The 27,898-nt window shown below is 43.0% G+C and overlaps 3 protein-coding genes across 3 annotated transcripts; 2 read left to right on the top strand and 1 right to left on the bottom strand.

Moving 5' to 3' along the window:
• Positions 1-111: 111 nt before the first annotated feature.
• LOC110522776 (beta-sarcoglycan-like) lies at positions 112-5,618 on the top strand. The gene is made up of 6 exons (XM_036969379.2): positions 112-383; positions 1,209-1,418; positions 1,602-1,787; positions 2,132-2,323; positions 2,484-2,615; positions 2,889-5,618. The coding sequence occupies exons 1-6, from the start codon at positions 369-371 to the stop codon at positions 3,093-3,095; spliced, it is 942 nt and encodes a 313-aa protein (XP_036825274.2). The 5' UTR covers positions 112-368; the 3' UTR covers positions 3,096-5,618.
• A 355-nt stretch (positions 5,619-5,973) lies between these two features.
• LOC110521660 (uncharacterized) lies at positions 5,974-17,619 on the top strand. The gene is made up of 5 exons (XM_021599394.3): positions 5,974-6,147; positions 6,386-6,820; positions 9,366-9,535; positions 9,643-9,985; positions 10,714-17,619. The coding sequence occupies exons 1-5, from the start codon at positions 6,132-6,134 to the stop codon at positions 15,546-15,548; spliced, it is 5,799 nt and encodes a 1,932-aa protein (XP_021455069.3). The 5' UTR covers positions 5,974-6,131; the 3' UTR covers positions 15,549-17,619.
• A 248-nt stretch (positions 17,620-17,867) lies between these two features.
• On the bottom strand, positions 17,868-26,220 carry LOC110521659 (DCN1-like protein 4). The gene is made up of 10 exons (XM_090230774.1): positions 26,017-26,220; positions 24,289-24,407; positions 23,474-23,655; positions 22,407-22,495; positions 21,729-21,799; positions 21,438-21,529; positions 21,088-21,196; positions 20,485-20,589; positions 20,275-20,377; positions 17,868-20,174 (listed from the first exon to the last, which is right to left on the bottom strand). The coding sequence occupies exons 1-10, from the start codon at positions 26,033-26,035 to the stop codon at positions 20,119-20,121; spliced, it is 945 nt and encodes a 314-aa protein (XP_090086900.1). The 5' UTR covers positions 26,036-26,220; the 3' UTR covers positions 17,868-20,118.
• Between the last annotated feature and the right edge of the window lie 1,678 nt (positions 26,221-27,898).

The following is a 27,898-nucleotide window of genomic DNA, read 5'->3' as shown; positions in this document are numbered from 1 at the left end:
GATGTTAATTGTCTGTGGACTAGTATTCGGAAGCCCTGCCTGGAAGAAAATATGAATGGACAGGCTTTATATGGACTTTCTTATTTTGGAATCCTGTTGCGGGCCTTTCCCATTGGCTGGTTTAGCCAGGAAGGAACCATCTGTGATAAACATGGACTGTAGCCTACAGTGATCCAGCTATGAACAATTTGATAAAAAGGCTTCAAATTCCACCTGCTAATATAATAATTACCCTAATAAAAAACTCGTCACAAGTATTAAAACTGGACAGATATATATTATTTTATTCATTTGAATGAAGTGGTCTAGTCCACTGTCTTTCCGGACTCCGGAGCTGTCAAACGCTTTGGAAGAGGGGGAGGGTGAACATGGCGTCTGAGCAGGTCTGTTTCCAATAAGACATTATTGTTTTTCTACATTTTGCATTCCCGTTTTGCTTTCCAAACGTCGGTGGTTTAGATGTAGGCATCTATATGCACTACGAACTCATTTGAAAGGAATTACGGTATTCGGGCGGGCGTTGTAAAGCGTATGCGGAATATCCATAGTACGCTATCACGCTTCCAAGCCCTGTACTACCGTTACGCTTTTTATGATAGACATAGCTCGAAATAACGGCTTGATTGCCGCAGTTTTTCCACGGCATTGGGAAGTTTAAACTGGTTGTATTACCCCAAATCATGAAGTTATCTTTTCATCAGAGTTGAATATGGACATGGACTATTCATATTTGTTACGTGGAATATGCGTGTACTTTATTTTTAGTCATTACCTACAGACAGAGAGACCCGGGTGTTTAATTGCGCGCATTCCTCAGAAGCAACCTGTCTATCCAGCGACGCCTGCATAAAGTCTAATAAAATAGAATGTGGTGGTTACAATATGTGGTTCTGTACTCAGAGATACAGTATATTTGTTACATTGTAACTACATATGACAGCTAAATAAGCTGTCAATTGGGTTGTTACAATGTATCAACTACTAGGTCAACTAGATTGCAGAGTGGGAAAAAAATAACATGTGGTAGTTACAATGTATAGAAAACTCTTAATGTTTAATCTCACCCAGAGAGGTGTACAGTGAAGTCTATGCTTTGATTGATGGGGACCACCCAGAAAGTGTTGTTTGTAGATGTCACAGCAGTATAGCATGTTAAAGCTGAGTGAGCCTACTGAGCCTTGACATTGCTGCTGTTCTGTGTGCTGAAGGAGAGTTCTAATGGGCCTGTGAAGAGGTCCATGAGGGAGAAGGCCATGGAACGGAGGACCACCAACAAGGAGCACAACAGCAACTTCAAGGCGGGCTATGTGCCCATTGAGGAGGAGCGCCTGCACAAGACAGGCCTGAGAGGACGCAAGGGCAACATGGCTGTTTGCATCATAGTCCTGCTCTTCTTGCTGGCTCTCATCAACCTCATTGTGAGTGCCCAATGACACACAAAGCATCCTCTGCATAATGTCACCATTCTTATTTATCTGAATTCACTTTTTAACTCAGGCTAGTATCATCAGAATGTTAGTTATGGATATGTTATAACTAGTTCTGATTACGACAAATCAAGTCAATATATCTGAATCTCTGACATTTGTCCCGTCTCTCAGATCACTCTAGTGATATGGACAGTGATCCGCATCGGGCCCAGTGGTTGTGACAGTATAGAGTTCCATGAGAGTGGGCTGCTGCGTTTCAAGCAGAAGGCAGACATGGGCGTGGTCCACCCACTACACAAGAGCACTGTGGGGGGCAGGAAGGACCAGGACCTGGTTATCACCGGCAACAACAACCCGGTGAACTCAGGCAAAACACACTCGCTTAGGAAAAATACACTCACTTAGGCAACACACACACAGAAACACACACACACACACACACACACACACACACACACACACACACACACACACACACACACACACACACACACACATACACACACACACACACACACACACACACACACACACACACACACACACACAGAGAATAGATTCAGAACACACAAATACATTGGTATAAGCAGTCTATACACACACACTTCCCCAGTCTGATTAATGTATTCATACCCAGATATGAATACCTTAATCAGACTGTATGCTCTTACATGTATATGGTTTTTGTATATGTGTTCCAGGTGGTGTTTCAGCAGGGCTCCACTAAGCTCAGTGTTGAGAAAGAGAAGACATCCATCACCAGTGACATGGGCATATCCTTCACTGACCCCCGCACTCAGAACACCTTCTTCAGCACTGACTTTGAAAACCACGAGTTCCACCTGCCCAAAGGAGTCAAAGTACTCAGTGTGAAGAAAGCCTCCACAGAAAGGGTATATTCCAGGCCAACAGAAGCCATCTAATAAAACATGTAGCACCACAAATAGTGTTACTGTAGATAAAATACATTCTAGTATCCATTGCTGTCATTGATTGATTTATTTTTATCCCAGAAAAAAGTGGTAGATCTCTGAATACTCTCTCTGCTTTCAGATCACCAGCAACGCTTCCTCTGACTTGTCCATCAAAGGGGACAGCAAGGCCATCATCCGCGGCAATGAGGGGGTCTTCATCATGGGCAAGACGGTGGAGTTCAGGATGGGAGGGGACATCGAGCTCAGAGCTGTGAGTGTTACCCCTTACCCAATTTGGTCTACATGTTTATCAGGCCCTCTCCTCGGGCCCCCAAGACTTTTCACATTTTTCTTTTAGCCCTAAACTGGCACACCTGATTCAATTAGTCAAAGATTTGATGATTAGTTTACTAATTGAATCAGGTGTGCCAGTTTAGGGTTATAACATAAATGTGAAACATCTGGGGGGGGGTTGGGAAACCCTAGTCTATGGTGTATTGCATTCCATTAAAAGTTATGGTTAACAAGGTCTTTCTCTTTGCAGGAGAACAGTATTGTTCTGAACGGGTCGGTGATGGTGAGCGTCAGTCGCATGCAAAACTCCTCAGTGGGGGCCAACGTGTATTTCGACGAAGGTCTGTTGAGGTACAAGCTGTGTATGTGTGGAGACGGCACTCTGTTCCGTGTCCAGGTGAAGTATCAGAACATGGGCTGCCAGACCTCAGACAACCCCTGTGGAACGGCCCACTAAAGAGACTGGAAGACAAACTGATGTTACACCATCCATCCTGTCCTACAATTAACAGATGGTCAAGTATGGCCAGCCAATGTTGAAATACCCTATACTGCATACACATTCAAAATGTAACACCCAGAAACACTCTCTTTTTTTATGGTGGCCTTTTTGTTTGTCTGCATATCCGCTTGGCCAAAGATAAGAGCTACATACTGTATTATCATTTTGTTTTGTTTAGACTTAGAGCAGCACACTATATGAGGTAACAACAGACACAGCACTCTACCAAGCAGTCCAGTATTATTACCGGTGTTCTGGGTATTTATATTGATAATGATTTGCTTATGTATATTTCCACTGGCAGCTGTGTGTGACTCGAGTACAAGTCACCCTGTATTAGGCATCAGCCACTGATCACTTAGCCACTATATTTATGTTTTGATTATGGTTAGTTAAGGAGTAATGACTTGGAGTTAGTGGGATATGTGCAAGGGTTAACACTTAAAATAGGAAACATAATTTTAGCTTAAAATAGGAAACATACTTTTAGTGCGCCCTACATTGCTATCTACAGTGCATTCGAAAATTCTTCAACATTATGTTATGTTACAACCAATTAAAATTAAAAAACAGAAATACCTCAGTTACATAAGTATTCAGACCCTTTGCTGTGAGACTCGAAATTGAGCTCAGGAAAAATCCTGTTTCCATTGATCTTCCTTGAGATGTTTCTACAACTTGATTGGAGTTCACCTGTGGTAAATTCAATTGACTGAACATGATTTGGAAAGGCACACACCTGTTTATATAAGGTCCCACAGTTGACAGAGCATTTCAGAGCAAAAACCGAGCCATGAGGTCGAAGGGATTGTCCGTAGAGCTCCTAGACAGGATTGTATCAAGGCACAGATCTGGGGAAGGGTTCAAAAAAATGTCTGCAGTATTGAAGGTCCCCAAGAACGCAGGGGCCTCCATCATTCTTAAATGGAAGAAGTTTGGATTCACCAAGACTCTACCTAGAGCTGGCCAAACTGAGCAATCGGGAGAGAAGGGCCTTGGTCAGGGAGGTGACCAAGAACCTGATGGTCACTCTGACTAAGTTCTAGAGTTCCTCTGTGGAAATGAGAGAACCTTCCAGAAGGACAACCACCTCTGCAGCACTCCACCAATCAGGCCTTTATGGTAGAGTGACCAGACGGAGGCCACTCTTCAGTAAAAAGCATATGACAGCCCATTTGGAGTTTGCCAGAAGGCACCTAAAGGACTCTCAGACTATGAGAAAGATTCTCTGGTTTGATGAAACCTAGATTGAACTCTTTGGCCTAAATGCCAAGTGTCACATCTGGAGGAAACTTGGTACCATCCCTTCCGTGAAGCATGGTGGTGGTAGCAATATGCTGTGGTGATGTTTTTCAGCGGCAGGGACTGGGAGATTAGTTAGGATCGAGGGAAGCATGAACGGAGCAAAGTACAGAGAGATCCTTCTTGAAAACCTGCTCCAGAGCGCTCAGGACCTCAGACTGGGGCGAAGGTTCACCTTCCAACAGGTCAACGACCCTAAGCACATAACCAAGACAACGCAGGAGTGGCTTCGGGATAAGTCTCTGAATGTCCTTGAGTGGCCCAGCCAGAGCCCAGATTTGAACCTGATTGAACATCTCTGGAGAGACCTGATAGAGCTTGAGAGGATCTGCAGAGAAGAATGGGACAAACTCCCCAAATACAGGTGTGCCAAGCTTGTAGGTTCATACCCAAGAATATTTGAGGCTGTAATCTCTGCCAAAGGTGCTTCAACAAAGTACTGAGTAAAGGGTCTTAATACTGTGATAATAACAAACAAAAAAAAGTGTAATACATTTTGAAACATGTCTAAAAACCTGTTTTCGCTTTGACATTATGAGGTATAGTGTGTAGATTGATGAGAGGGAAACAAATATTTTATCCATTTTAGAATAAGGCTGTAATGTAAAAAAAGTGTGGAATAAATCAAGTGGTCTGAATACTTTTGGAATGTCCTGCACATCTGCCTTCTCATCCTGTATGTGCCAAACATTGTCTCTGTGTTTTCACAAGGGAAGAGATTGGAGTGTCTTTAGTTTCGGTGCCAAATGAAATTCATTTTCATGTGTCTATAATATCATACTGCCTAATGCTCAGAAACAGGACAATTGTAAGATATACTACAGATTAATGCAGTCAGCTGCTTGTTGTTGTTGTTTTTTGGGGTGGTATTCATGAGGCTTTTGTGTTTGTTTCAATTATACATTTTGATAACATTGGTTTGAAACAAATCATTTTGAGTGACATTTTGTGCAACATAACATGAGTGGCAGTGCTACACGTGTGATGTGTATTTACTTTGTGCTAACTGGAGTGTATATTCAATTGTTGCTACGGTAACAGTGTGGTCATCATCTCAAGCAGCAATATGGACTCCATGCCTTTTATTTATGTATGTATTCATTGTTTTCCACTGGAAAAAATGGCCATTATTTATCTTCCATGTTTGTTTAATAAAGGGTTGTGCTGTGTTTGAAAGGCCCTGTTGTCTTTTGTCAATTTGCAGTTTTATTTTCATGTTTAAAACCACCCTTTTTGTGCCCTATCCCACCATGCCCACTTGGAGGTGTTATGCCACAATTCATTTAGTGTGTATTACATGTTTACTACATTTCACACTGTAAAGGGGCTAAATAACCTAGATTTCTTTTTTAGCTTAATTCAGTTCCGATCCAGTGATTTATCAATCAATTGTAAATCCAAGCTAGGCTTAGTTGTCCTTGTTATGAGGATTCCTGGCAGCACAGTTACCTATGAAGGAGAGGGTAATAACATCCTGGTAAGACATTAACCATGGCATGTGAATGATTGAGGGAATCTGCGAAATGCTTATGCCATTTTTGTGTATGTGCATGTCTGACTCAACATGGCAGTACACACTGCAGACTTTGATCTGAAACTACAGGAGACAAAGTAAAATAATATGCTACCTTTGCCGGTGCACTGGGTGGGGAGAGAGTGAGAGTCACAAGTTCGCTTCGGTTGTATACAATGCGTACACGGAAGGGTGAGTTAGATTTTTTAAAACGATTTCATTTAGATTTTTGTTTATGACGTGTGCCAATATTGCAGTTTGATTTCTACATTCGAGAGTAATGTGTGTGTTTTGATTCCATTTGGGTGTTTTTGTATGTGTTAGATGTATTAGATTCATATTTAATACGGTATGTGTTCAGATATTGTCTTTCATGTTGAAACTCACATTTCGCTAACTTTAGTTATTCTCTCTTGTTTTACCTATATAGGCACAGGGCGGTTTGTGATGGCCGTGTCTCAGTGGATGTTCTGTGCTGCAGTGCTGCTCCTCCTCATCCAGGGGATCCAGTGTTCTCCCGTTCCCCCTGCTTGTCCGGAGTCCTGCCTTTGTCAGAAAGGTCTGCTAAACTGTTCCTTCGCTGGCCTTTCCCAGGCCCAACAACATGTTCCATCCACTGTCACTGAACTAGATCTATCTCACAACCTCCTGAAGTCCATTACCCCCTCATGGTCAAGTTGGAGGCTTAAGAGTCTATGGCTTGGACACAACAGCATCACTCACCTGTCTCTGTGTGTGCGGAGGACCTGGAGGGGTAAACATTGGAAAATCCCCCTCTCACGTAGCCGAGGGAGATGTGTGTCCTGGGCCCCAACTCTGCAGCTGCTCTCTGCTGAGAGGAACCAGCTAGAGATGATTCCTGAAGGTGAGTCTCTCTCTCACACACACAAATACATAAGGAATTGCTTCGCTGTACTATACATGTAGTTACACTAATCATGAAAATGTGACTTTGCCTAACACACATACAGTAAATAAGCACACATGCTCACACACACACATTCACACCCATACGCCTGTGAATGATTATCCTTAATAATTAGGACTTTGCTCTAAAAGAAAATGATTAAACCAGCCCTGCCAATCACAAAAATAACTTGACAAACCATTGCACAATCTTCAGCCAATCTTAGAGGCTGTTTACTGACATTCCAATGGCTCATAAGAGGGTGTAAAAGTGCAATGATTGTGTTTTAAAAGAGGGCCAAGCCTCAATCATCATTTTACAGTAGTAGTTAATCTCTCTTTGTCAACATTCCATCAGAAGAGTTGAACCTTTGAGTTGTATATGTATCTGCTGGTGACTGTGAGTGTTTTCTCCTAGTTTGAGGTTTGTGAGGACTGTGGGCAGTTGTTATGTGAGCTCTGTGAGACAGACAGAGGCCTCTCTATGCTGCTTGATATTCTGCTCACAGTCTCCCAGTGCTCCTCTAATGAAGCCCAGGCCCACAATGTCTCACTTCAGCTCAGCAGTCTCAGCCTAGAGAGAAGAGGAGACTGGGGAGACTGAAAATCATAGTGTGAAATAAGTGCTGTCAATAGAAAATCCTTGGCTTTAATCAGTCATAACAGTACACATATTTCTACCCAACCCCAGTGATTGTTTGTTGTCCCAGGCAGTGGTGTAAAGCACTTAAGTAAAAATACTTTAAAGTGTTACTTAGGTCGTTTTCTGGGGGTATCTGTACTTTACTATTGATATTTGGATAACGTTTACTTTTGCTTCACTACATTCAAGTATGAAAATAATGTACTTTTTACCCCATACATTTATCCTGACACCCAAAAGTACTTGTTAGATTTTGAATGCTTAGCAGGACAGGAAAATGGTCCGATTCACACACTTATCAAGAGGACATCCCTGGTCATCCCTACTGCCTCTGATCTGGCGGGCTCACTAAACACAAATGTTTTGTTTGTAAATGATGTCTGAGTGTTGGAGTGTGCTCCTGGCTATCCGTAAATAAATACACAACAAGAACCTTGTGCCGTTTGGTTTGCTTAATGTAAACAATTGGAAATGATTTATATACTCTTACTTTTGATTCTTAAATATAGTTTGCGGTAACACTTTACTTGACACCCAGTCCCAAAAACACAACATGACATGCTTATAACAGCTGACATAACTTGTCATAACCTGTCATAATATGGTCATAACACTGTCATGACCCATACATTTACACCTGCTGTGACATGCATTGCATTATGTTTTGTCTGGTTATGACACGTAGTACATAAGAGTGTTAAAACCCACATTTATTCAAATTCGTTTTTCCCCTGCCAAGAAGTTTCCTTTTGTTTGAAAGTTTGTTTCTTAAATCCTTTGTTGTTAGTGTAATGAATTCTTTAGTCATGTGTTTTTAGATCATATTTTAAATAGCTTGTAGAAAATACACTTTATGACACTGTCATGAAGCATTATGGGCTTCATAATCATACAAGCCAGACAGGCCTTTCATGTACATGCCCTTATATTAGTCATCAGTCAAAAAGAGGGTGTCTTATCCTGCTCCTGAAATCTGCTCCTGAAATCTGCTCCTGCATTCATCCCAGTCATCAGCAACAGAATATTGGGGTAGTTGCATGTCTGACATCAATGTGTGTGCAATTACAATTATAATTTAATATGGTCAATATATATATATTTTAAATATAAAAATATATATACACACACACACAACATAAACATACTGTTGACACGGGCTACGATGTAATGGAATCCTTTGCCTTGTGTGGTAGGTTTTGTGGGTTTTTACACTATTTTGTAGGTGTCATAACCAGCCATAAAATCACGCAATATATGTCACAACAGGTCTAAATATATGTGTCATAACAGGTTATGACAAGTTATGTCAGTTGTTCTGACATATAATGACATGGTTATGATGGTATCATAACATGTTATGACGCTAGGTGTCAAGTAAAGTGTTACCACCAAATACTTTTAGACTTTTACTCAAGTAGTATTTTACCAGGTGCCTTTAACTTTTACTTGAGTCATTTTCTATAAAGGTATCTTTACTTTTACTCAAGTATGACAATTGGTTACTTTTTCCACAACTGATCCCAGGATGGAATGTTCAGCGTAGATAAAAACAAAACGGTTACAAGTACTCTACCATGTTATTGTCAATCACTCAAATACTGTTAGACCTGTCAGTTATAGGGAGCTGTAAGGGCAGGTATACATTCATCTCTGATTGGTCGGCTGCTTGTAAAGCTCTGAGAGGAATGCTGGACTGCTGCCCATGTATAGAACAGTACAGAGGTGAGCAGGGGACTTACACCTTACAATTACTATCCTCTGTGCATTCACACTGAGGACAAACAGGGGCCGCCCCAGTCATCTGTGTAATTACACCAATGTTACTCCAATGTTAGGACTGTGTTTGTGCTTTGTCCTTCAGGCCTGGGAGGTAGTGAGTTCCTACAGGTGCTGCAGCTCTCCCACAACAGGATTTCTGACCTGCGACCTGGAGACCTGAGCAGGTGCCCCCTTCTGAGAGAGATCCATCTGCAGCACAACCGTATCTCCAACCTCCACCCACAGGCCCTGAGGGACATGCCAGAGCTCAGGGTAACTATACACATGATAACTACAACATCATAACAGTCATTTTGTTATCCTTTTCCTCCCACCTGACCATATTTTTGATATTCATGTTCATCATGTCATCCTTCAAGGTCCTGGATATGAGCTTCAACTTGTTGACCACGATCACTCCATCAGACTACCTGTCGCTGCGTAACCTGAATGCCCTGGTGGTGAGTGGGAACAGGTGGAGGTGTGACTGCAGCCTGCGGAGCTTGAGGAGGAAGATGGCCTACGACAGGGACATGGCCCTGCAGCAGACCTGGAGGGGGGTGGTGTGTACATCCCCCTCCACCCACGCAGGTAGAGACCTGCTACACCTGGAGGACAGTGACCTCACCTGCTCTACTGCTGAGAACAGGGCGGGGCTCCACCAGGATGTGACAGTGGATAAAGGGACGGAGATCCTGCTGCCCTGTGGCTCTCCAAAGCAAGGTAACACACTTCTTTCACGGTCTCCCAAACTCGGTCCTGCCCCCCCCCCCCCATGTTTTGTTTTTTGCCCTAGCACTACAAAGCTGATTCAAATAATCAAAGCTTGATTATGAGTTGGTTGTTTGAAACAGCTGTGTAGTGTTAGGGCTAAATCCAAAACGTGCACCCAGAGGGGGGGCAGGACCCTGCATTACACCAACAGTTAAAGGCCAAGTCTAGTCAAAAACGTGATTTCCCTGTGTTTTATACGTATATATTTCAACACTATGAGATTGGAATAATAATGTGGCATTGTGAAAATGATGATAATGCCCTTTTAGTGTGCGAGCTGTTTGAAAAGGCCGACTGAAATTTCAGCCTGTTTTGGTGGGAGTTTTGGCCTGCCTAGTGACATCACCAGGCGGTAAATTAGTTAATATACTAATAAGAACGAGTTCCAAACCTCTCTGCCAATAACAGCTAGTTTTCAGTTTTCCGTTCCCCACTCAGACCACTACCAGACAGTTTTAGCAAAATTAGAGCTAAGAAGCTATTTTTGTTTTCTTTTTGACCATTTTAATTGAAAACAATCACAGTAAAGTACTTAATTGTTATCCAGAAATAAAAACAGATGCATTGGACCTTTCATTTCTTTGTTTGTGTGTGTTGAGTATATAGCTAACAACCATTCGAATTGTAATCACGCTTGGCTTTATAATAGTCTCCCACTGTTTGTGTATTTGTTCTAGATTCAACATGGTGGACGCCCAATGGACAAGTTCCTGGGAGCCAGGCAGGCCTGCTGATCAGTGACATCACAGAGCGAGACGCAGGACTGTACGTGTGTGTCTCTGGGCCTCACGAGGAGTTTGTGTCTGTATTCAACCTGCTTGTTCACAAGGCACAGAGGAAAACTAGAGACACTAGGAGTTTACACAGGGAGCGGCTACAGATTAACTCAGAGTTAGGCAGCATCCAGGGGGAAGGTCAGGAGACAGACTTGAACTCTCTAGACCTCCACAGGGCTACCCAGAGAACACAGTCTGACTTGGTCCTGGCTGTCTGCCTGTCTGTGTTCATCACCTTCCTGGTAGCATTTGTAATTGGTGCTCTGACCAGACCTCTCCTGGACGCTCTCTGGAGGAGGTGCTGTAGCTGCTGTAACCGTACCAAGCAAAGCGCCTCCCCACCACAATCGGTCTCCTCTGCTGGGCAGTCCCCCTACGATAACAAGGCCTATTCAGATGAGGATGAGCGAGAGGAACTAGGGACACACAGGGAGAGGAGAGTGACATTTAGTGGACATCCTTCAGAACAAAGGGATCAGAATAGTATTCCATACTATGATACTGTGGCCAATGGTATGCAGGACAACCTCGCTGGGGAATATGATGCAACATATGAGAATGTTCAGGAGAGGGATACCTCACACCCCTCCCTTGAGGTCTATCACCCGCCTGAGGAGGAGAAGCCTAGGGCACGGGGCTCTGTCAGCTCAGGAAGCTTCCGACATGACAACCCAGAGACAGACACTCACAGTGGAGACCTCTCTGATATGTCTCTGAGTGAACCACAAAGGGGAGCTTACCCAGTCCATACCCACGGCATGGAGTTTGAATCCATCCCCGACCCAGAACAGTTGCAGGGGTGTCGAAGCTCGTCTGTGTCTTCACACTCTGACCAGGAGAGTCCAGATAAGGATCAGGATATGGACTGGCCCAAAGACAATTTGGCTCAGAGATTGGAGGAGCGCAAGACCCGGAATAATTCCTGGGAGCCTCAATCCCCCCAGAAGGAAGACGACTCCTTTGAGCGGAGTTCAGATTTCCCTACAGTTAAACCAGTTGATGTTCTACAGATCAACATTGGCAGAGTGGGTGAGATCCCTGGATTTACTTATAGGAAATCAAACATGGCAGATCCCAACCCCATGGATCCTGAGCTGTGGAATGACAGCGGAGAGAGCTTTGAGTTCCCTGATTCCATCCAAGGTGCATCGGCACGATCCAGTAGTCAAGATCTTTCAGGTTCTGCTTTTGCTGATCAGTTGAGAAAAGACTATGAACAAGCGTGGAATAAAGAAACACTTGTGAAAGAATGGAGGGAGAATGATGAGTCCAGCTCCAGCAACTCAAGTGACAGTGGGAATGAACCTACAGAGTACACTGTGAACCCAGAGATGGGGGTAGTGAAGGAGAAGGAGATTGTCCAGGATGCACTACTTACACATGATAGCACAACAGACCCTGCAGCAGCGAACCCCTATCTCAAACATGATGTCAGTTTGGACAAGCAGCACTATAAGGACCCAGTCAGTCCCTCTCCAGGTGAGGATGGATTTCATGTAAGTGAACTGAGACAGGAAGTTCAACGCTCTCATTTGTTTTCAGAACACTCTGATTTGTCCAGTGATAGTAGTGATGAACCCACAAAGTCCACAGTGAACAAGGATAGCGATGAGGAAGAGGAGGATGAAGCTCAAGTCCCAGCTGTGACACACAAAGGTCCATCTCTCAGTCTTGGAGACATTAATGTATCTTTGGCCTCAAGGAAAGCTCTCAATATTGGCTTCTCCAAGGATGGTTTTCAATATCAACCAGAGCCTGAGACAAGGTCGCCTGGCTTGGATCGAACCACCCAGAGTGCCATCAGCACAAAGGAGCCCCTTCCCCAAACTTCATTGCCCTCAGACGTGGCAAGGGTTGAAGACCCACCAGTTTCAGTCTACATCCCCAGACTCAGTAAGCGTTTAGATACTCAGCCTCCTCAGGAAGCTTCACCTGCTCCCGCAAAAACACCACCACCCTCTGAATCCTCTTCCAGCAGTGAGAGTGAAGATGAGACTACAGATAACTCAATGAAACTTGACAGAGAGGTCCCAGATGTCTCACAGAAGAATTCATCTCTCAGTCTTGGAGACATTAATGTCTCTTTGGCTCCAAGGAAAGCTCTCAATATCGGCTTTTCCAAGCAAGGTTACCAATATCAACCAGAGCCTGAAAAAACGTTGACTGGCGTGGGTCTTTCTTTCCAGAGTGCCATCACCCCAAAGGAGCCTTCATTGCCCTCAGACGGGACAAGGGCTGGAGAGTCTCCAGCTCCATTCTATATCCCCAGCCTCAGGAGATGTCTGGATATTCAGCCTCCTCAGGACACTACACCTGCTCCACCACAAACACCACCACCCTCTGGTTCATCCTCTTCTAGAAGTGAAAGTGAGGATGAGACTACAATGAATCAAAAAAGAGAAGAGAAAGCTAAGGTCCCAGATTCATCTTTCATTCCCGCAGGCATTGATGTCTCTTTTGCACCAAGGAAAGCGCTCAATATTGGCTTCTCCAAGGAGGGTTTTCAATATCAATCAGAGCCAAGTTTGACTGGCATGGGTCTAACCTCCCAGATTGCCATCAGTACAAAGGAGCCCTTTCCCAAATCTTCAATTCCCTCAGATGGGACAAGGGATGAAGAGTCTCTAGTTCCACTCTATATCCCCAGTTTCAAGAGACATGTGGGCATTCAGCCTCCTCAGGAGACTCCACCTGCTGCCTCACAAACACCACCACCCTCTGGTTCATCCTCTTCTGGAAGTGAGAGTAAGGAACTTGACAGAGAGGTCCCAGATGTCACACAAAAGGATCCATTTCTCAGTCTTGGAGACATTAATGTCTCTATAGCCCCAAGGAAAGCTCTCAATATCAGCTTCTCCAAGGAGGGTTTTCAATATCAACAAGAGCCTGAGACAAGGTTGCCTAGCTTGGATCTCTCCTCTCAGAGTGATATCACCCCAAAGGAGCCTCTTCCCCAACATCGATTCCCAGAAGGGACAAGGACTGGAGAGACTCCACTAGATATCCCCAGCCTCAGGGGCCATTTAGATATTCAGGCCACTCAGGAAACTCCACTTGCTGCCCCAGGGTCACGCCGACCTGCTGGTTCATCCTATTTTAACAGTGAAAGTGAGGATGAGATGACAATGAATCAAAAAAGAGAAGAGAAATCTCAGGACTCCGATTCATCTTTCATTCCCGCAGGCATTGATGTTTCTTTTGCACCAAGGAAAGCGCTCAATATTGGCTTCTCCAAGGAGGGTTTTCAGTATCAATCAGAGCCAAGTTTGACTGGCATGGGTCTAACCTCCCAGATTGCCATCAGTACAAAGGAGCCCCTTCCCAAATCTTCAATTCCCTCAGATGGGACAAGGGATGAAGAGTCTCTTGTTCCACTCTATATCCCTATTTTCAAGAGACATGTGGATATTCAGCCTCATCAGGAAACTCCACCTGCTTCCCTACGAACATCGCATAACTCTGAATCAACCTCTTCCAGCAGTGAGAGTGAAGATGAGACTACAATGAACCAAAAAAGAGAAGAGGAGAAAGCTAATGTCCCTGATGTCACATATAAGTATCCATCTCTCAGTCCTAGAGACACACCCATGAATGTCTCTTTTGTTCCAAGGAAAGCTCTCAATATTGGCTTCTCCAAGGAGAATTTTCAAAATCAATCATCAGAGTCAAAGTATGAGAGTATAACCACCACAAATGATAGAGGTTTTCAGGAAGATGCCAAGCCTGCTCCCAAAACATCAATATTTTACTCCACCTCCTCAGACAGGGCGAGAACTGAGGAGCCACCAGTTCCACTCTACATCCCTGGACTCTGGAGGCATCAGAATATCCAGCCCTCTCAGGATGCCACACTGGCCGAATCATCCTCTGCTAGCAGTGAGAATGGAGATGAGCTTACAGAACACACAAAGAAACCAGGGAGAGACGTCACAGATTTCTCGCTCAGTCCTGGGGACACGCCTATTAATGTCTCCTTTGCCCCAAGAAGAGCTCTCAATATCAGCCTTTACAACTCAGCCAGTACCACAGATGAGGTGGAGAGGAAGACCGGAGCAGAGGACAGGTGGGAAAGGCCAGGGCTTGGTGGTCTGAAGGCACTGTCAGAGACACAAAGGTGGGACACAAAGGACAGTTCTACAAACATGAATGTTTCTTTCTCTCAAAGGAGTGCTCTCAATATCAACTCAGACAGCAGAACAGATGAGGTGGGCAGGAGAGCCAGAGCAGACTACAGCAGTCCCATACTAGAGCGTACCATTAGCAGAAAAGACGGAGGCTTTGAGGAAGAAACCAATCCCTCTCCCCAACTGTATTTACCAAAAACATCATCCCCTTTCTCCACTTCCACTGATGAGGCGAGGCCTATAGAGTCTCCACTCCAAATCCCCCGCCATAGGAGGCGTCTAGTTGTAGACATTCAGCCCCACCTGGCTCCACCTAGTGCCCCAGGAACACCACCACCTTTCCCAGAGGGAGAAGAGGCAGCTGGTTCTGGATGGAGGAGCAGGGGACAACAGAGGTGGAGAGCCATAGATGGATTTGGCCGTACATCCATGACACAGGGAGATGAAGGAGAGAAGAACTATATGGGGTTATTGGCTGCTAAACCATTCGGCACAGCTCGTCAGTACCAGAGCGTTACCCCAGAAACCATTATGGCCACACAGCATAGTGAGATCTCCGAGAGGGATGGTTCTGACCTCACCTTCTCCACTGTAAGACACAGTGAGGCTTAAGACCGACTGTATTTGTTTGTGCTGATTTAAGATAAGTTGCACTTAATCTTGAGAAAAACGCAGCAGACGACAAAGAGATTAGAAGTTGGATTTTATATTTTATTACAGAATTATACTGTTCTTACATTGTTGTAAAATATGAGTAATTTGTGGTGGAAAACCAGACACGTTTATTGTAATGAAAATGGCTGTTTATATGACTTTGAATGATATAATAGACTGAGGGATTGTAAAGGTAGGAGCATTAAACACTGTTTGAATTTCCCAGATTCACATCCTTACCTACCTTACTCGATACACAAATCCCCTTTTTTCTTTGCCACAAAATATATATCTTCATGACACTGCCTCTCCACATGATGTGTATGCACAGACTGGTCATAGACTAGACGTAACATGGCAAACGTAAATCCGGGACCCTGATATTAGTATGATACACTATATATACAAAAGTATGTGGACACCCCTTAACATGACTGTTTTCAGCTATTTCAGTCACACCCATTGCTGACAGGTGAATAAAATCGAGCAGACAGCCATGTAATCTCCATAGACAAACATTGGCAGTAGAATGGCCTTACTGAAGAGCTCAGTGACTTTCAACGTGGCACCGTCATTCTGATGCCACCTTTCCAACAAGTCAGTTTTTCAAATTTCTGCCCTGCTAGAGCTTCCCCGGTCAACTGTAAGTGCTTTTATTGTGGAATAGAAACGTCTAGGAGCAACAACGGCTCAGCCATGAAGTGGTAGGCCACACAAGCTCATCGAACGGGACCCCTGAGTGATGAAGCGCGTAAAAAAACGTCTGACCTCGGTTGCAACACACTACCGAGTTCCAAACTGCCTCTGGAAGCAACGTCGGCACAATTACTGTTTGTCAGGAGCTTCATGAAATGGGTTTCCATGGATACCTGCCCCAATGCATAGTGCCAACTGTAAAGTTTGGTGGAGGAGGAATGATGGTCTGTGGCTGTTTTTCATGGTTCGGGCTAGGCCCCTTAGTTTCAGTGAAGGGAAATCTAAACGCTACAGCATACAATAACATTCTAGAAAATGTTGTGCTTCCAACTTTGTGGCAACAGTTTGGGGAAGGCCCTTTCCTTTTTCAGCATGAAAATGGCCCCGTGCTCAAAGCGAGGTCCATGCAGAAATGGTTTGTCAAGATCGGTGTGGAAGAACTTGACTGGCCTGCACAGAGCCCTGACCTCAACTCCATCGAACACCTTTGGAATGAATTGGAACGCCGACTACGAGTCAGGCCAACATCAGCGCCTGACCTCACTAATGTTCTTGTGGCTCAATGGACGCAACATCTAGTGGAAAGTCTTCCCAGAAGAGTGGAGGCTGTTAAAGCAGCAAAAGGGGGACCAACTCCACATTAATGTCCATGATTTTGGAATGAGATATTCGACAAGCAGATGTCCACATACTTTTGGTCATGTAGTGTATGTTATGTTTGGTATGTTTACATAAGATAGGTTACTTAAATCAAAAACAAAAAGGGAGGGTGGAAAAAGGAGGAAGGGAAGCGCTACTAAGGGACACAATAGTACATTTTGGTAGATAGAAGGTGCTCTTTGGTAAAAGGGGTAAATTGGTCATCAAAAAGAAAGGAGGACCAAGGCACTCTTTATATAATTAATTAAAATGCCTTTATTAGTATGGCATGTTCAATAGAAACAAAGTTTTAAAAAACCTGACGTGTTTCAGCTACATGGCCTTCATCAGGGAGTACAAACGGAGGGTGGTTGGTCAGGTGGATGGGTAAACATAGAACGTGAACACCTAGCAACCCAAAGGTTATGTGTTTCAACCTCATCATGGACAACTTGAGCATTTTAGCCAATTAGCCACTACTTAAAATGCTAGCCAACTCTTCCCCTAACCCTAACCATTTTAGCTAACCTCCCTAACCCTAACCTAGCTAACATTAGCATTAGCCACCCCTAGCTAACGTTAGCCACAACAAACTGAAATTCGTAACATATCGTATGAATTGAAATTCATAACATATCGTACGAAATGCTCTGAGACCACGTTGGTATGCGTCATAAATAAACCTGTAAAGAAAGTAACTGTGTTTGTGATGCCTTTGTCTCTGTTGTTCTATGGATACCTGAATAATAAGGTGCACACACTGCACATGTAGTTATTACTGTGGTAATGCAATAGTCAGAACAAAAAGACATTAGGCCTACAGTAGAGGGACCAAATATGATCCTGTGCAATTTAGGAACGCAGAATGAAACATCCTTTGACAACAATTGTTCACAATCGTTCTGTAAAGGAAAATGACAAAGCAAAAATGAAAGACAACGATAAGTTAATAAACCCATTTATACGTAGAGATAGGTTACAGTGAAAACAGACATACATACTGTACATACAGTCAGGACAAAGTTGTTCTTCCTCCTGCAATACCAATGTAGAATACCATCTGAATTAGACTTTGTGCAAATGATTAGTGAGCCGTTTAGAAACTAGCTCCATCTCCTACCAAAACCTAATATACACAAATACACTGATTACTGACAGTCAAAGCATCATGGATCACTGATAGGTGAAGCTATCATGTGTTCTTATTACTTCAGAAATTGAACCATTTACTGTACATGCTTTAGTTCAGACCACTGGGTTTGACCAATAAATGATTGACATATGACCCGGATACCACTCTTACACCACACCTTCAACACTGCACAAAACTTGTCTTCTTTCTCCAATTTCTCGAACTTTTGTTAACTTCAGTTCATGTCAATTTGTTGGAGAGACTAACAGTGTGGTTCTGTGTGTGTGTGTGTGTGTGTGTGAGTGTGTTAGAAGGGAGTGGTTGGGCAAATGCAGGATGGAACTCCTCTTCCCCAAATGAGGTTGCATGTGTGTTCCAGCTCTGAATATACACAGTCATGGTTTTCATAAAGCGTTAAGACAACATGACCAAGGATATCAAATGAAGCACAAAAACACTTGCACAAATTCCTGTACAAAAACAACAACAATAAAATAAGTATTCAAAAAAATCTCATCCATTCGCAGATGGCTCTGATGGAGAGCATGCATGCAAGGTTTCACTCTCATGACAATTGAGCGTCACATCACAGCTAGAGACAAAAGTTGACATGTGTTACAAGAACATTAGCCCTACGCTAGGCAAAAAGAACACCATTACATCACCACCGGGTTCTAAATCTAACCCGTCAGTGTCCATGGTTTTGAGACCTCTTGAATGATACATGGCAATGCATGCATGCTGGGATTGGATTTCCCCTTAATGTACAGCCTGCCTACCCTACACAACCTATTCCTCAAAGGCCTTAAACAGTCTTCCAATTATAACACTCTCAGTACTGGGGAGAGAGAGAGGCTCGTTAGTAATATGGATTAAACTGGACATGTTCAGTGGACATAACAGAAGACAAGACCAAAGCAATATGCCAGATATGAAGAAAAAAATAGAGGTACGTTTCTATTTTAACTTGCAACTTAGGCCAAACAGTCTAATTTAATCCTGAACGTATCCCTGACCACTGTGTGTGTGTGTGTGTGTGTGTGTGTGTGTGTGGGGTGCAAGTAAAGTGACTTCTATAAATTGTTAAAGAGGCACAGAGAACTCTTAAAAACCTACAGCTTAGAAACATAGATTGGTCACATAACCAATGAATGCTGGCCAGTCCACTAACGACTGACCACTGCACTGTAATAAGAGTTAATAAGCAGCACTGCTGATTGGTTAGTTGTTGTGGTATGAGGTAATCTGAAGCCTTCACAGGGGGCTACAAAGCTTTAGCACAGGCTGGTATCACAGTAAGACTAAGGATGGAAAAAAAAGGGGCTCAAAAAGCACTGGCACAAATGACTTCATCACAGTAAACTGTACAGGTGTCATCATCCACCTGTAACAACAGCTTTAATGACCATGACTAAAAGAGCACCTACTGTAACACTCAGCCATTTGACAGTGTGCTTCTTCAAGAATTCCAATTCAACCCAAACAGGACAAAACTGATAGAAACGATGGGTTCTGTAGGTTATAAAGAGTCAAGCACAGATCAAGTTCAAAGCACGGATATGCAATATTCAAATGTGACCGGGTCAAAAAGACCTTGTTTTTAAGACTAAGACCGACCGTTCAAAATGGAGGGATTTAGTTGAATTCCTCCTAACGGGAGCAAAGGGTTCAAGAGTGGATCTCTCGCACACACAAAACCATTTAGCCACTCATGAGAACACGATATCCTAACACGCAGCAATATGACATCACAGTGAGGGGGCGCAACGCCACTGGGGCTCGCCGTGTGATTACCCACAATGTAACATGGGTAGGGATCATTACCTGGAGAGGGTTTTTTGTCTCCATGGTGACCTACATCCTAATCTCGCCAGAGTGGCTTGCACCTAACCCCCCACCTCCCCCCTCCCCCCAAACCATATCGCTATCATTACCTGGATGCGCCACCTGCCATCACTGACAAGCACCTCTCCCATTTTGTATTCTTTGTTTTTAGTTTTCTCATAGCCGTTTGTCATCGTCGTTGTATTATAATGTGGTTTTGTTGCAGTCTACCTGATGCTATGACATCTCTCTTTCTTTGTACCATTCCACAAACTCATCCAACAAAACGGGCCCTGACAAAAGGAGAAAAGAAGGATCACGTTAGAGCACTGATCCCTTGTACCACTTAGGGAATGAGTGATTGTGTATTAGTGTGTGCATGTGTCCACTTACAGGCTCCATCCTCATCATAGTTACTGAGGTCTAGGTTGATTGTCCTGCTGAACTCTAGAACGTTGCACCACTGGTCTTTGTTGATAACCTTATACTTGGACTGCTGAATGACAGACAGGACAGGCAGTCAAGACATAGTGACAAAACCGTGTCAAATGTTGTATGTACGGTATCAAGTTGAATGTTACACAGGTTAGTTAGACACCATACCTCTAAAAACTGATTGAATACAGGAAACAGTGGCCACGTCTTCCCCAGGAGAAGCCCCAGCATGCATTTGGCTGTGTTCAGGTCTAAACTCCTCTGGTCCTTTTCCTACAAAATCAGAAATGAAGGTCTCTATTCAATCAGTATCACGGAAATTCAGCTTTACAGCGTGACCGAAATTTAAAGGCAATGTTCCCGCTTTAGCGGAGACTGCCTTCCCTGTAAATATGTCGGCTCAAACGGAAATGACCTTTACATTTATTCTGCGGAGTCTGTAATGCCTCACCTTTACAGATTGAATAGAGCCCTAAGATGTCTCAGAAGTCAGGGGTCAAATATGACTGACTCAATAGATGAGAGCTTCAGCCATGCAAGACACTCAAAACTAAGAGCCTATCAAAGACATACTTCCCTACCTGACGTCACTTATCCCTTGTGTTTATTTCTACAAATGGTAATAGTTTAATTTGTCTGTCATCTTTTGTGTGTTGAATCTAAACATCAACAAATAAATATACCAGTCAAAATAAATATCCCAGGGGAATAAATATCCCAGTCAGAGGAAATCTAGTGAGAATACTGCAGATGCGGCTTTGCCTCACTCACCCGAGCAAAATCGAAGGCGTATCTGTAAATGAGCTTAAAGTTGGTGGTGTCGTTTAGGACAGACCTCAAGTAGTCCAGGGAGTTCCTCAGCCTCTCTGTGGAGTCACACCTGACAACGCCAGAGAGACAAGTTAGAGACAGACTAGAGTCCCGGCTGACAGAGTACAGACTGTTGACTATAAAACAGACAGTTGAATATAAAGTAGACTATACAGACAGAGGCAGTCTATAAACCCAGTCTGGAGTCAGCACCATTTTGTACATGGCACAGCTAGAAAAGGACAAACTGTAGGGACAGACACACAGAACACACGTAGAGTAAAACACACAAACTGAGAGCAGAGACTTACTGCAGGGAGCCCATGCCTTTCAACCACTCCTGTAGGGTGAAGTAGCCCATACTCTGGGCATCCAGCTTCCAGGCCAAAACCAGCATCACCACCTGTTCACAAAGAACAGCATACACTCACATGCTATAACACAATGAAATGCTTGAGATGTTTACTTTTCAATGAGCCATTTTCATCTTTGTGCCATCTCTGAATAACGGAGCTGTACCCAACTATAACCACCAAGTGCATGCACATGTGGATGGATTACAAATGTCACCCATCTACATAGACATGACTAGCCATCCTTACATTCTCTGGTTCCACTCCAATATCTTCACAGAACTTCTCCATTCCCTCTGGCCCCACGACATCATCACAGCCTATCAAAGATACACACATATATATATACAGGGCCATTATTTATGACATCATCCACTCCTACCAGAAACAAACACATAGGATTAATCTCTGATATTATGACAGCATAGTATGCCACAGACACAACAATGCTATGACATCACAACCATAGAGAGTCTATTATATTTACATGGTGTGATATCATAATGTGGAGGTCAAAGCAGTCCCTATTATGACATCGCATCACGAAAACTATGATTGTAATCGCTATTGTTATGATGTCATAGAATTCTATGACATAGAATGAGGTAACAAAGTATTCTGACATCATCACAGCAAAAATTACAATCACAATGCGTACATACATACGTAACAATTCTCTATGACCCTATCCCACCTGCAGGTGACAAACACAAAACATTAATCTATGACATCATTTCAGCAAGCAAGAGACATCCTTTATGAAGCAATCAATGATGCCCGATTCACAGCTCTCACACAGTACAATTCAACTATGACATGAAAACCCAAATCTAAAAGTAACAAAGGTATTTACACCATTATGGGCAGTGTGCTTATATAAACTGATAGAGAATTGCAAAATGTATATTTACAAACCTTGAGTCTCACCTGCGTACTCATAGAACCACTCCAGACATCTTTTACTGGAGAAGGTCTCTTCCTCTCGGATTTGTGGTGCCTCATGTTTTCTAAAAACACTGCATTTGGAAAAAGACCATTCAGACACAATCTACGGCACTGCACACCCAGCATATTTCACACATTACTGCGGGTGCTGGGAATACAGTGTGTGACCTAAAATCCTACCGTCTAGGAGCATATCAAACACTACGATGGAGAAAAAAGTTAATCCTGACAAATAACTATTGGATGAGCTATGTGATGGAAAGTCCTCTTGCTGCTCTTTTGGATTTCTAAGCTGACAATGAAGTATGCAAATCCACTGGGGAGACAAATCACGTGTCATCACGCATGCATACCGTTTCAGTGAACAGTTGAAAATCCAGAACAAAAATTGCATGCAATTGCGTAACATACTGGATTAGGTTCTGGGGGAGATGTATGAGAAAAAAGATACTGGACTGAGGAGCAAAAGAAGGGGGGTAGCTCCACCCGCCTCTCTCTGCAAGGCTATGGGTCAAACGTACCCTCCCCTTCCCGAATTTCGATAAGACGCGCACACCCGCTAAATCAAGACTTGTTCAAATAACCAGTGACAAAAACCTGCGCACATCAACAACTGTTATTCGCTATGCCTCGATCAGACTGACAGCGTCTTTGCATCAACGCTTTGTAATTAAATGACACAGCATTTTTATTATGCAATCCAAAAATGTTTACTGGATATGTGTGCAACAAAAGTTCAACATCCACCCTTTTCTACTATTTCTGTCAAGCCCGATGCATACAATTTGATGCATACGTTGGATATATAGACCACAAAGAATGCACTGCAACTGCCTCCACAAGGTAATGCTGCAAGGCAAACACAGCGTTTATTTGGAAATGAATGTACTTCTGGTGTCGGTGTGATTGAGGTGTTAGTCATCCCCGTCTTTTGACAGATAGCCTGTCCACGAGTGATTAGTGAATCTAAATAAGTTGGATATAATTCCTTTTATTGTGTAAAACCCGATGTAACTGATGCATTCGTTGGTGTAGCAGGTTGGTAGTACCTGTCCTGGCGACTCTTCTTAGCTGACAGATCATCTCCAGTAGTGGGTCTCCTCTTTTTCCTTGGAGGCATGGCTCTGGAGCGGCAGGCTGAGAGAAACACAATACGAGAGAGACAGAGAGTGAGGAGAGAGATATAGAGAACAGCAACCAGGTTTCCATCCAACCTTTTTATGCGAGTAAATACATGTCAGATTGAAAATGTATTGACAGGCCGTGATGGAAACAGCAAATTTGTCGGTAAACTTTCCAAATGTCGACAAAACAAAACACGCTAGACAAGGTGGGATCTTTTTGCGTCGGTAAAATGTATTATGTGAGAAATGGCCATGGAAATGCCTTTATGCGCAAATAACCATCACATCGAAGTAAACTTGGGAGTCACTCGATGATATGTTGTGTGGTCCTCCCACTACGACTTGGAAAATGGTGGTGGGAAAATGCTAATATTGTGATAAAACCTGCCGCCAATTGGATCGAAACCTAGCTAGTAAGTGTCATGTGGGTCTTCGCATGCAGTGAGCAAGGGAAGGGTGTGATGGGAGGCCTGCGCTCTCATTTCCTCAAGCTTGTAACCTTTAGAGATGCAGTTATTATTTCAGAGAGAGAGAGAGGGAGGGGAGAAATAGGATGAGAGGAAGGATGAATTAATCCCTTTTAAGTATCCATCCAGGAATAGAAAAATCTATCCATGTCTATAACTCATTAATAACTAGGATTCATTTGTAGATAGGGGTAAATGTCCATGATCAAATTCTTAGCGTTTTGCCAGAGTAACTCCATAATGTAAACTGTTGGAACAGGTGGCTGGTACTCATATGTCACATGAAAAACACATAATGGTATGAGGGCAAAATGCTTTTACCAGCCTGTGCAGGGTGTGGTAGATTTTGTGGATGCTGGCCAGCGTAGAAAAATGGGAGTTCAGCTGAAAATCTAAAGGAGGAAAAGTACATTTCAGCACATCTCTATATGTAACACCACTACATCACATGCATTAGATATGGAACAGACACGCAACAGCAACAGTAGGCCATACTAAACAATGATCTGCTTCTCAGAGAAACATAACCTTCTCACAGAAATATAGGTTTCCCAGGGCACTGATAGCTGGGAGAACTCACAATCTGCTACCCACAGCCTGCCTACATCACCATGCTCCTCCCTCTGTCATAGGGGTCACATCTTTGCATTCAGCCAATAGGAATGAGAAGGTATGCATGTAACCATCTTAATCACCTTCATAATTTGCATCAAAGTAGTTGGGATGACTAAATAGTGATGTCAAACAGCCATAACTGCACATAATCAATGCCTTTCATCGTGATGGGATTGACAATAAAATGTTCATTTTTATGCTGAGCAGTTATAATCGTTCAGTAGGCATAATACCAACAAGAAATAGGTATGAAGGACTGTAGCTACGTAGATACATTAGAATACAGTAATATAATACAGTAGTCTACAGTCAGATCATGAGCAGGATTGACAGGTGAGGATTGTATTCAAACGTAACAGGGTTCACAGAACGCCAGACAAAAAAAGTAGAGTGGTCGATTATGATTAAACACCACGCCGACATGGCCTATCCAATAAAACATGTAATCTCCTCATCTGCGCTCACGAAGTGTCATTTTCGTTTTTAATCCGTTTCTTTAGTCAAAACGCTCACACACCTAGATCAACGAAAGGCCGAACCTCATGATAGCACTAACTGAATAGACTACTTAAAATAGCAATACAGACACACAACTTGCACAGAGTTTACAAAGTATCTGGAGAGTAGAGGGAGACATTATGGTTGTTGTAGTCCATTTCCTGGATCAAGGCTCTAAGATCTTGATCAATGGAGAGTGGAATTAGACTACAATTCCCGCCCTCAGAAATTAACATTTCATTCTGCACCCCTCTCCTGACACTCACCCCAACTGATGAATGCATATTATATCGATACAAAAATGTTAAATCCTATGGAATAGTGCATGCAAGTATCTTATGGTTCTCTTGCAACAGTTGATGTATATGACGCGCAGTCGGCCAGCTCTATTGCAGCAAGCATAGAAATATATTTTACAGAACTGCGTCACAATTTTCATCCTCTGTAATTTTCCGCAGTTGACTGGAAAACTGACCTATTTAGCCTACGTTGTTCCAAGTGTAACTTGCTTTGCAGTAGCACTTCATTCCCGTCCGTAAATAAGCGACAAAATAGCAGTATAATAGGTCGACAATAATTACATATTTTGCTGATGTATTCAACCGAATAGTAGCCTTTGCAACGTTAGTTGTCCTAACAATAAGTCAACAAAAAGTGCGTACATTCAGCAATAACACAGTACAGTCCCTTTGTTGCGCCCCAAGACAACACTTGGAAATACAAAGAGAATGGCAATAGACAGATAGTCTGCACATACCTCTATTTGACACTCGATTAACAGCTAAATCTAAAGGTAAACAGATAGATGCAATAGATCCGGTCGCTGTTACGTAAGTTATCAATACGAGGAGCCTAAACACACCAAAAGCCACTACTATAGCTACTTACTTGCCGCATCAGAGTGCATTTTTATGAAACACACAACTGCCTGTGTGAAGTCCGCAGACCGGCCAGTAGGCGGGACATGTCAACATAACCAATGCCCACAGATGATTTGGGTGGACAAGGAACCTAGTAGCCGCACCCCTACTCCTTCATAATAGGCTGTCTCTGGTGTCATGTAGGAAATCTGAAGACAAAGAATTTGGACCCTCCTTTGGGTGAACGTGAGAGGTCAAAATTCCAAACCAGGCCATCCCACCGCTGAAGTTCATTGGCTAGGAAAAGTACCTACGTATGTCAATGGAAGAGTTCGATTAAGCTGCCTCGGGTTGAACCGAACTATGGCCCAACACGTGACCGGGCGAAACCGGTGAGCGAGGCACGCTCTTTTCAAATCAAACAGTAATCTGCGCCGCTCAGTCGTATTGTGAAAAGTGCAGCATCGTTCAGAAACATACATCTATTTTTTCATAAAATATATGCTCGAATTTTCAAACTGGTTTTCATTGTGACGGCAGATAAAGCGTTTTTATCTTAATCAATCACTTTTGCAAGTGTTAACACATAATCATACTCGTTACTCCACGACCTTAACCCGAAGTCACTTTTGTTTTGAGCCGACTTCTCCGCCGGCCAAAACGGGGCACCCGGCTCATGTTCCAAATGGACGCAAACAACGCTAAGCCGGTTCACCCAGGGAATGCCCTGAGCATTAATCGAATCCCCTCACTAATCGGAATTTCCTCGTGCAAGAACGAAAACCAACCCACGATGGACCTTCATTGGCCGGTTCACGCAGTAGGAACCTCCCAATACACTTTGTGAATGGTGAAAATTACCTTCAGTCATAAGCAACTACGTTTGTTGTAAAATACAATTGGTTACACAGAAAACTGTTGTTTACAGAAGGGCGTGATTTTATTTATTGTTCCCCATCTGAATGAATTGTTTTTTGTCTCAAGTTCAAAATGATATTCTGACATCCCATGTTTCTGCAACATATTTGACAAGCATAATGTGTAAAGCTCAATTTTGTAACATTCTGTGCCTGGCCTCAAATTCATAAATGTATGGAACTTAAAAAGCCATGTACTTTTCATTTCAAAGGACTTACATTTCATAGCTACCTTTGCAGAATAGGTGCTGCTTGATTCCACATAAGAGCAGCCCGTTAGTTTGCTGGAATAGGTCAGCCTACATTATAGTGATGGGTTTGACAGGGCAGCCTTTGTGGGGATCTCCCAGTCACATACCAGAACTGCAGGGAAAACATCCTGTTCTCACAAGAAGGGTTTAAGGAGGAGGAGGCATTTACTAAGGGGTAGAGCACTGAGAGGTCAATACAGATTGAGTTACAGTGCTTCACTAGAGGGAAAATAAGAACATAATAAATTGTCACCTGGATTAATGGGTTAGAATGGGACAAATAAAGCAACATACACATTTTAGTCAAAAGGACATATGTTGTTCTGTGATTTTCAAATGAAACTGCAAACCTGGGTAAACAATGGCATATCTACAACACTTCATCTTCATTGAGATATTTTAGGCCCTCATCATAGATACAGCATATATCTCTGCCTCAACATAGGATAATATAAGCAGGTTAAGTCATGTAATGGGAGGGGGTTGTACTTCCTAGTATTCATATTTAAATTGTGCTTCAAATATTCTTGGAATCATATGTGAAATATTTCTTAGAGTAACCACTGTAGCTTACTGGGAACTTAACTACTCGTAACAAAAATATAAACACAATATGTAAAGTGTTGGTCCCATGTTTCATGAACTGAAATAAAAGATCCCAGCCATTTTCCATATGCACAAATAAAGGATTTCTCTCAGATGTTGAACACAAATTTGTTTACATCCCTGATAATAAGCATTT

Source organism: Oncorhynchus mykiss, chromosome 4, assembly GCF_057628025.1.
Source record: "Oncorhynchus mykiss isolate SJ-2025 chromosome 4, ASM5762802v1, whole genome shotgun sequence".
NCBI classification, from domain to species: domain Eukaryota; kingdom Metazoa; phylum Chordata; class Actinopteri; order Salmoniformes; family Salmonidae; genus Oncorhynchus; species Oncorhynchus mykiss.
The sequence above is the reverse complement of the archived record's forward strand: the minus strand, read 5'-3'. Positions and strand labels throughout refer to the sequence as shown.

Coding starts and splice junctions, on each gene's coding strand:
- LOC110522776 (XM_036969379.2), top strand. Junction 1,419..1,601: donor TGGCTCTCATCAACCTCATT/GTGAGTGCCCAA, acceptor CCCGTCTCTCAG/ATCACTCTAGTGATATGGAC. Junction 1,788..2,131: donor TCACCGGCAACAACAACCCG/GTGAACTCAGGC, acceptor TATGTGTTCCAG/GTGGTGTTTCAGCAGGGCTC.
- LOC110521659 (XM_090230774.1), bottom strand. Junction 23,656..24,288: donor TGTGTTTTTCATGTGACATA/TGAGTACCAGCC, acceptor ATCTGACATGTA/TTTACTCGCATAAAAAGGTT. Junction 21,800..22,406: donor GTGGTTCTATGAGTACGCAG/GTGAGACTCAAG, acceptor TATCTTTGATAG/GCTGTGATGATGTCGTGGGG.
- LOC110521660 (XM_021599394.3), top strand. Junction 6,821..9,365: donor GCTAGAGATGATTCCTGAAG/GTGAGTCTCTCT, acceptor TTTGTCCTTCAG/GCCTGGGAGGTAGTGAGTTC. Junction 9,536..9,642: donor GGGACATGCCAGAGCTCAGG/GTAACTATACAC, acceptor TCATCCTTCAAG/GTCCTGGATATGAGCTTCAA.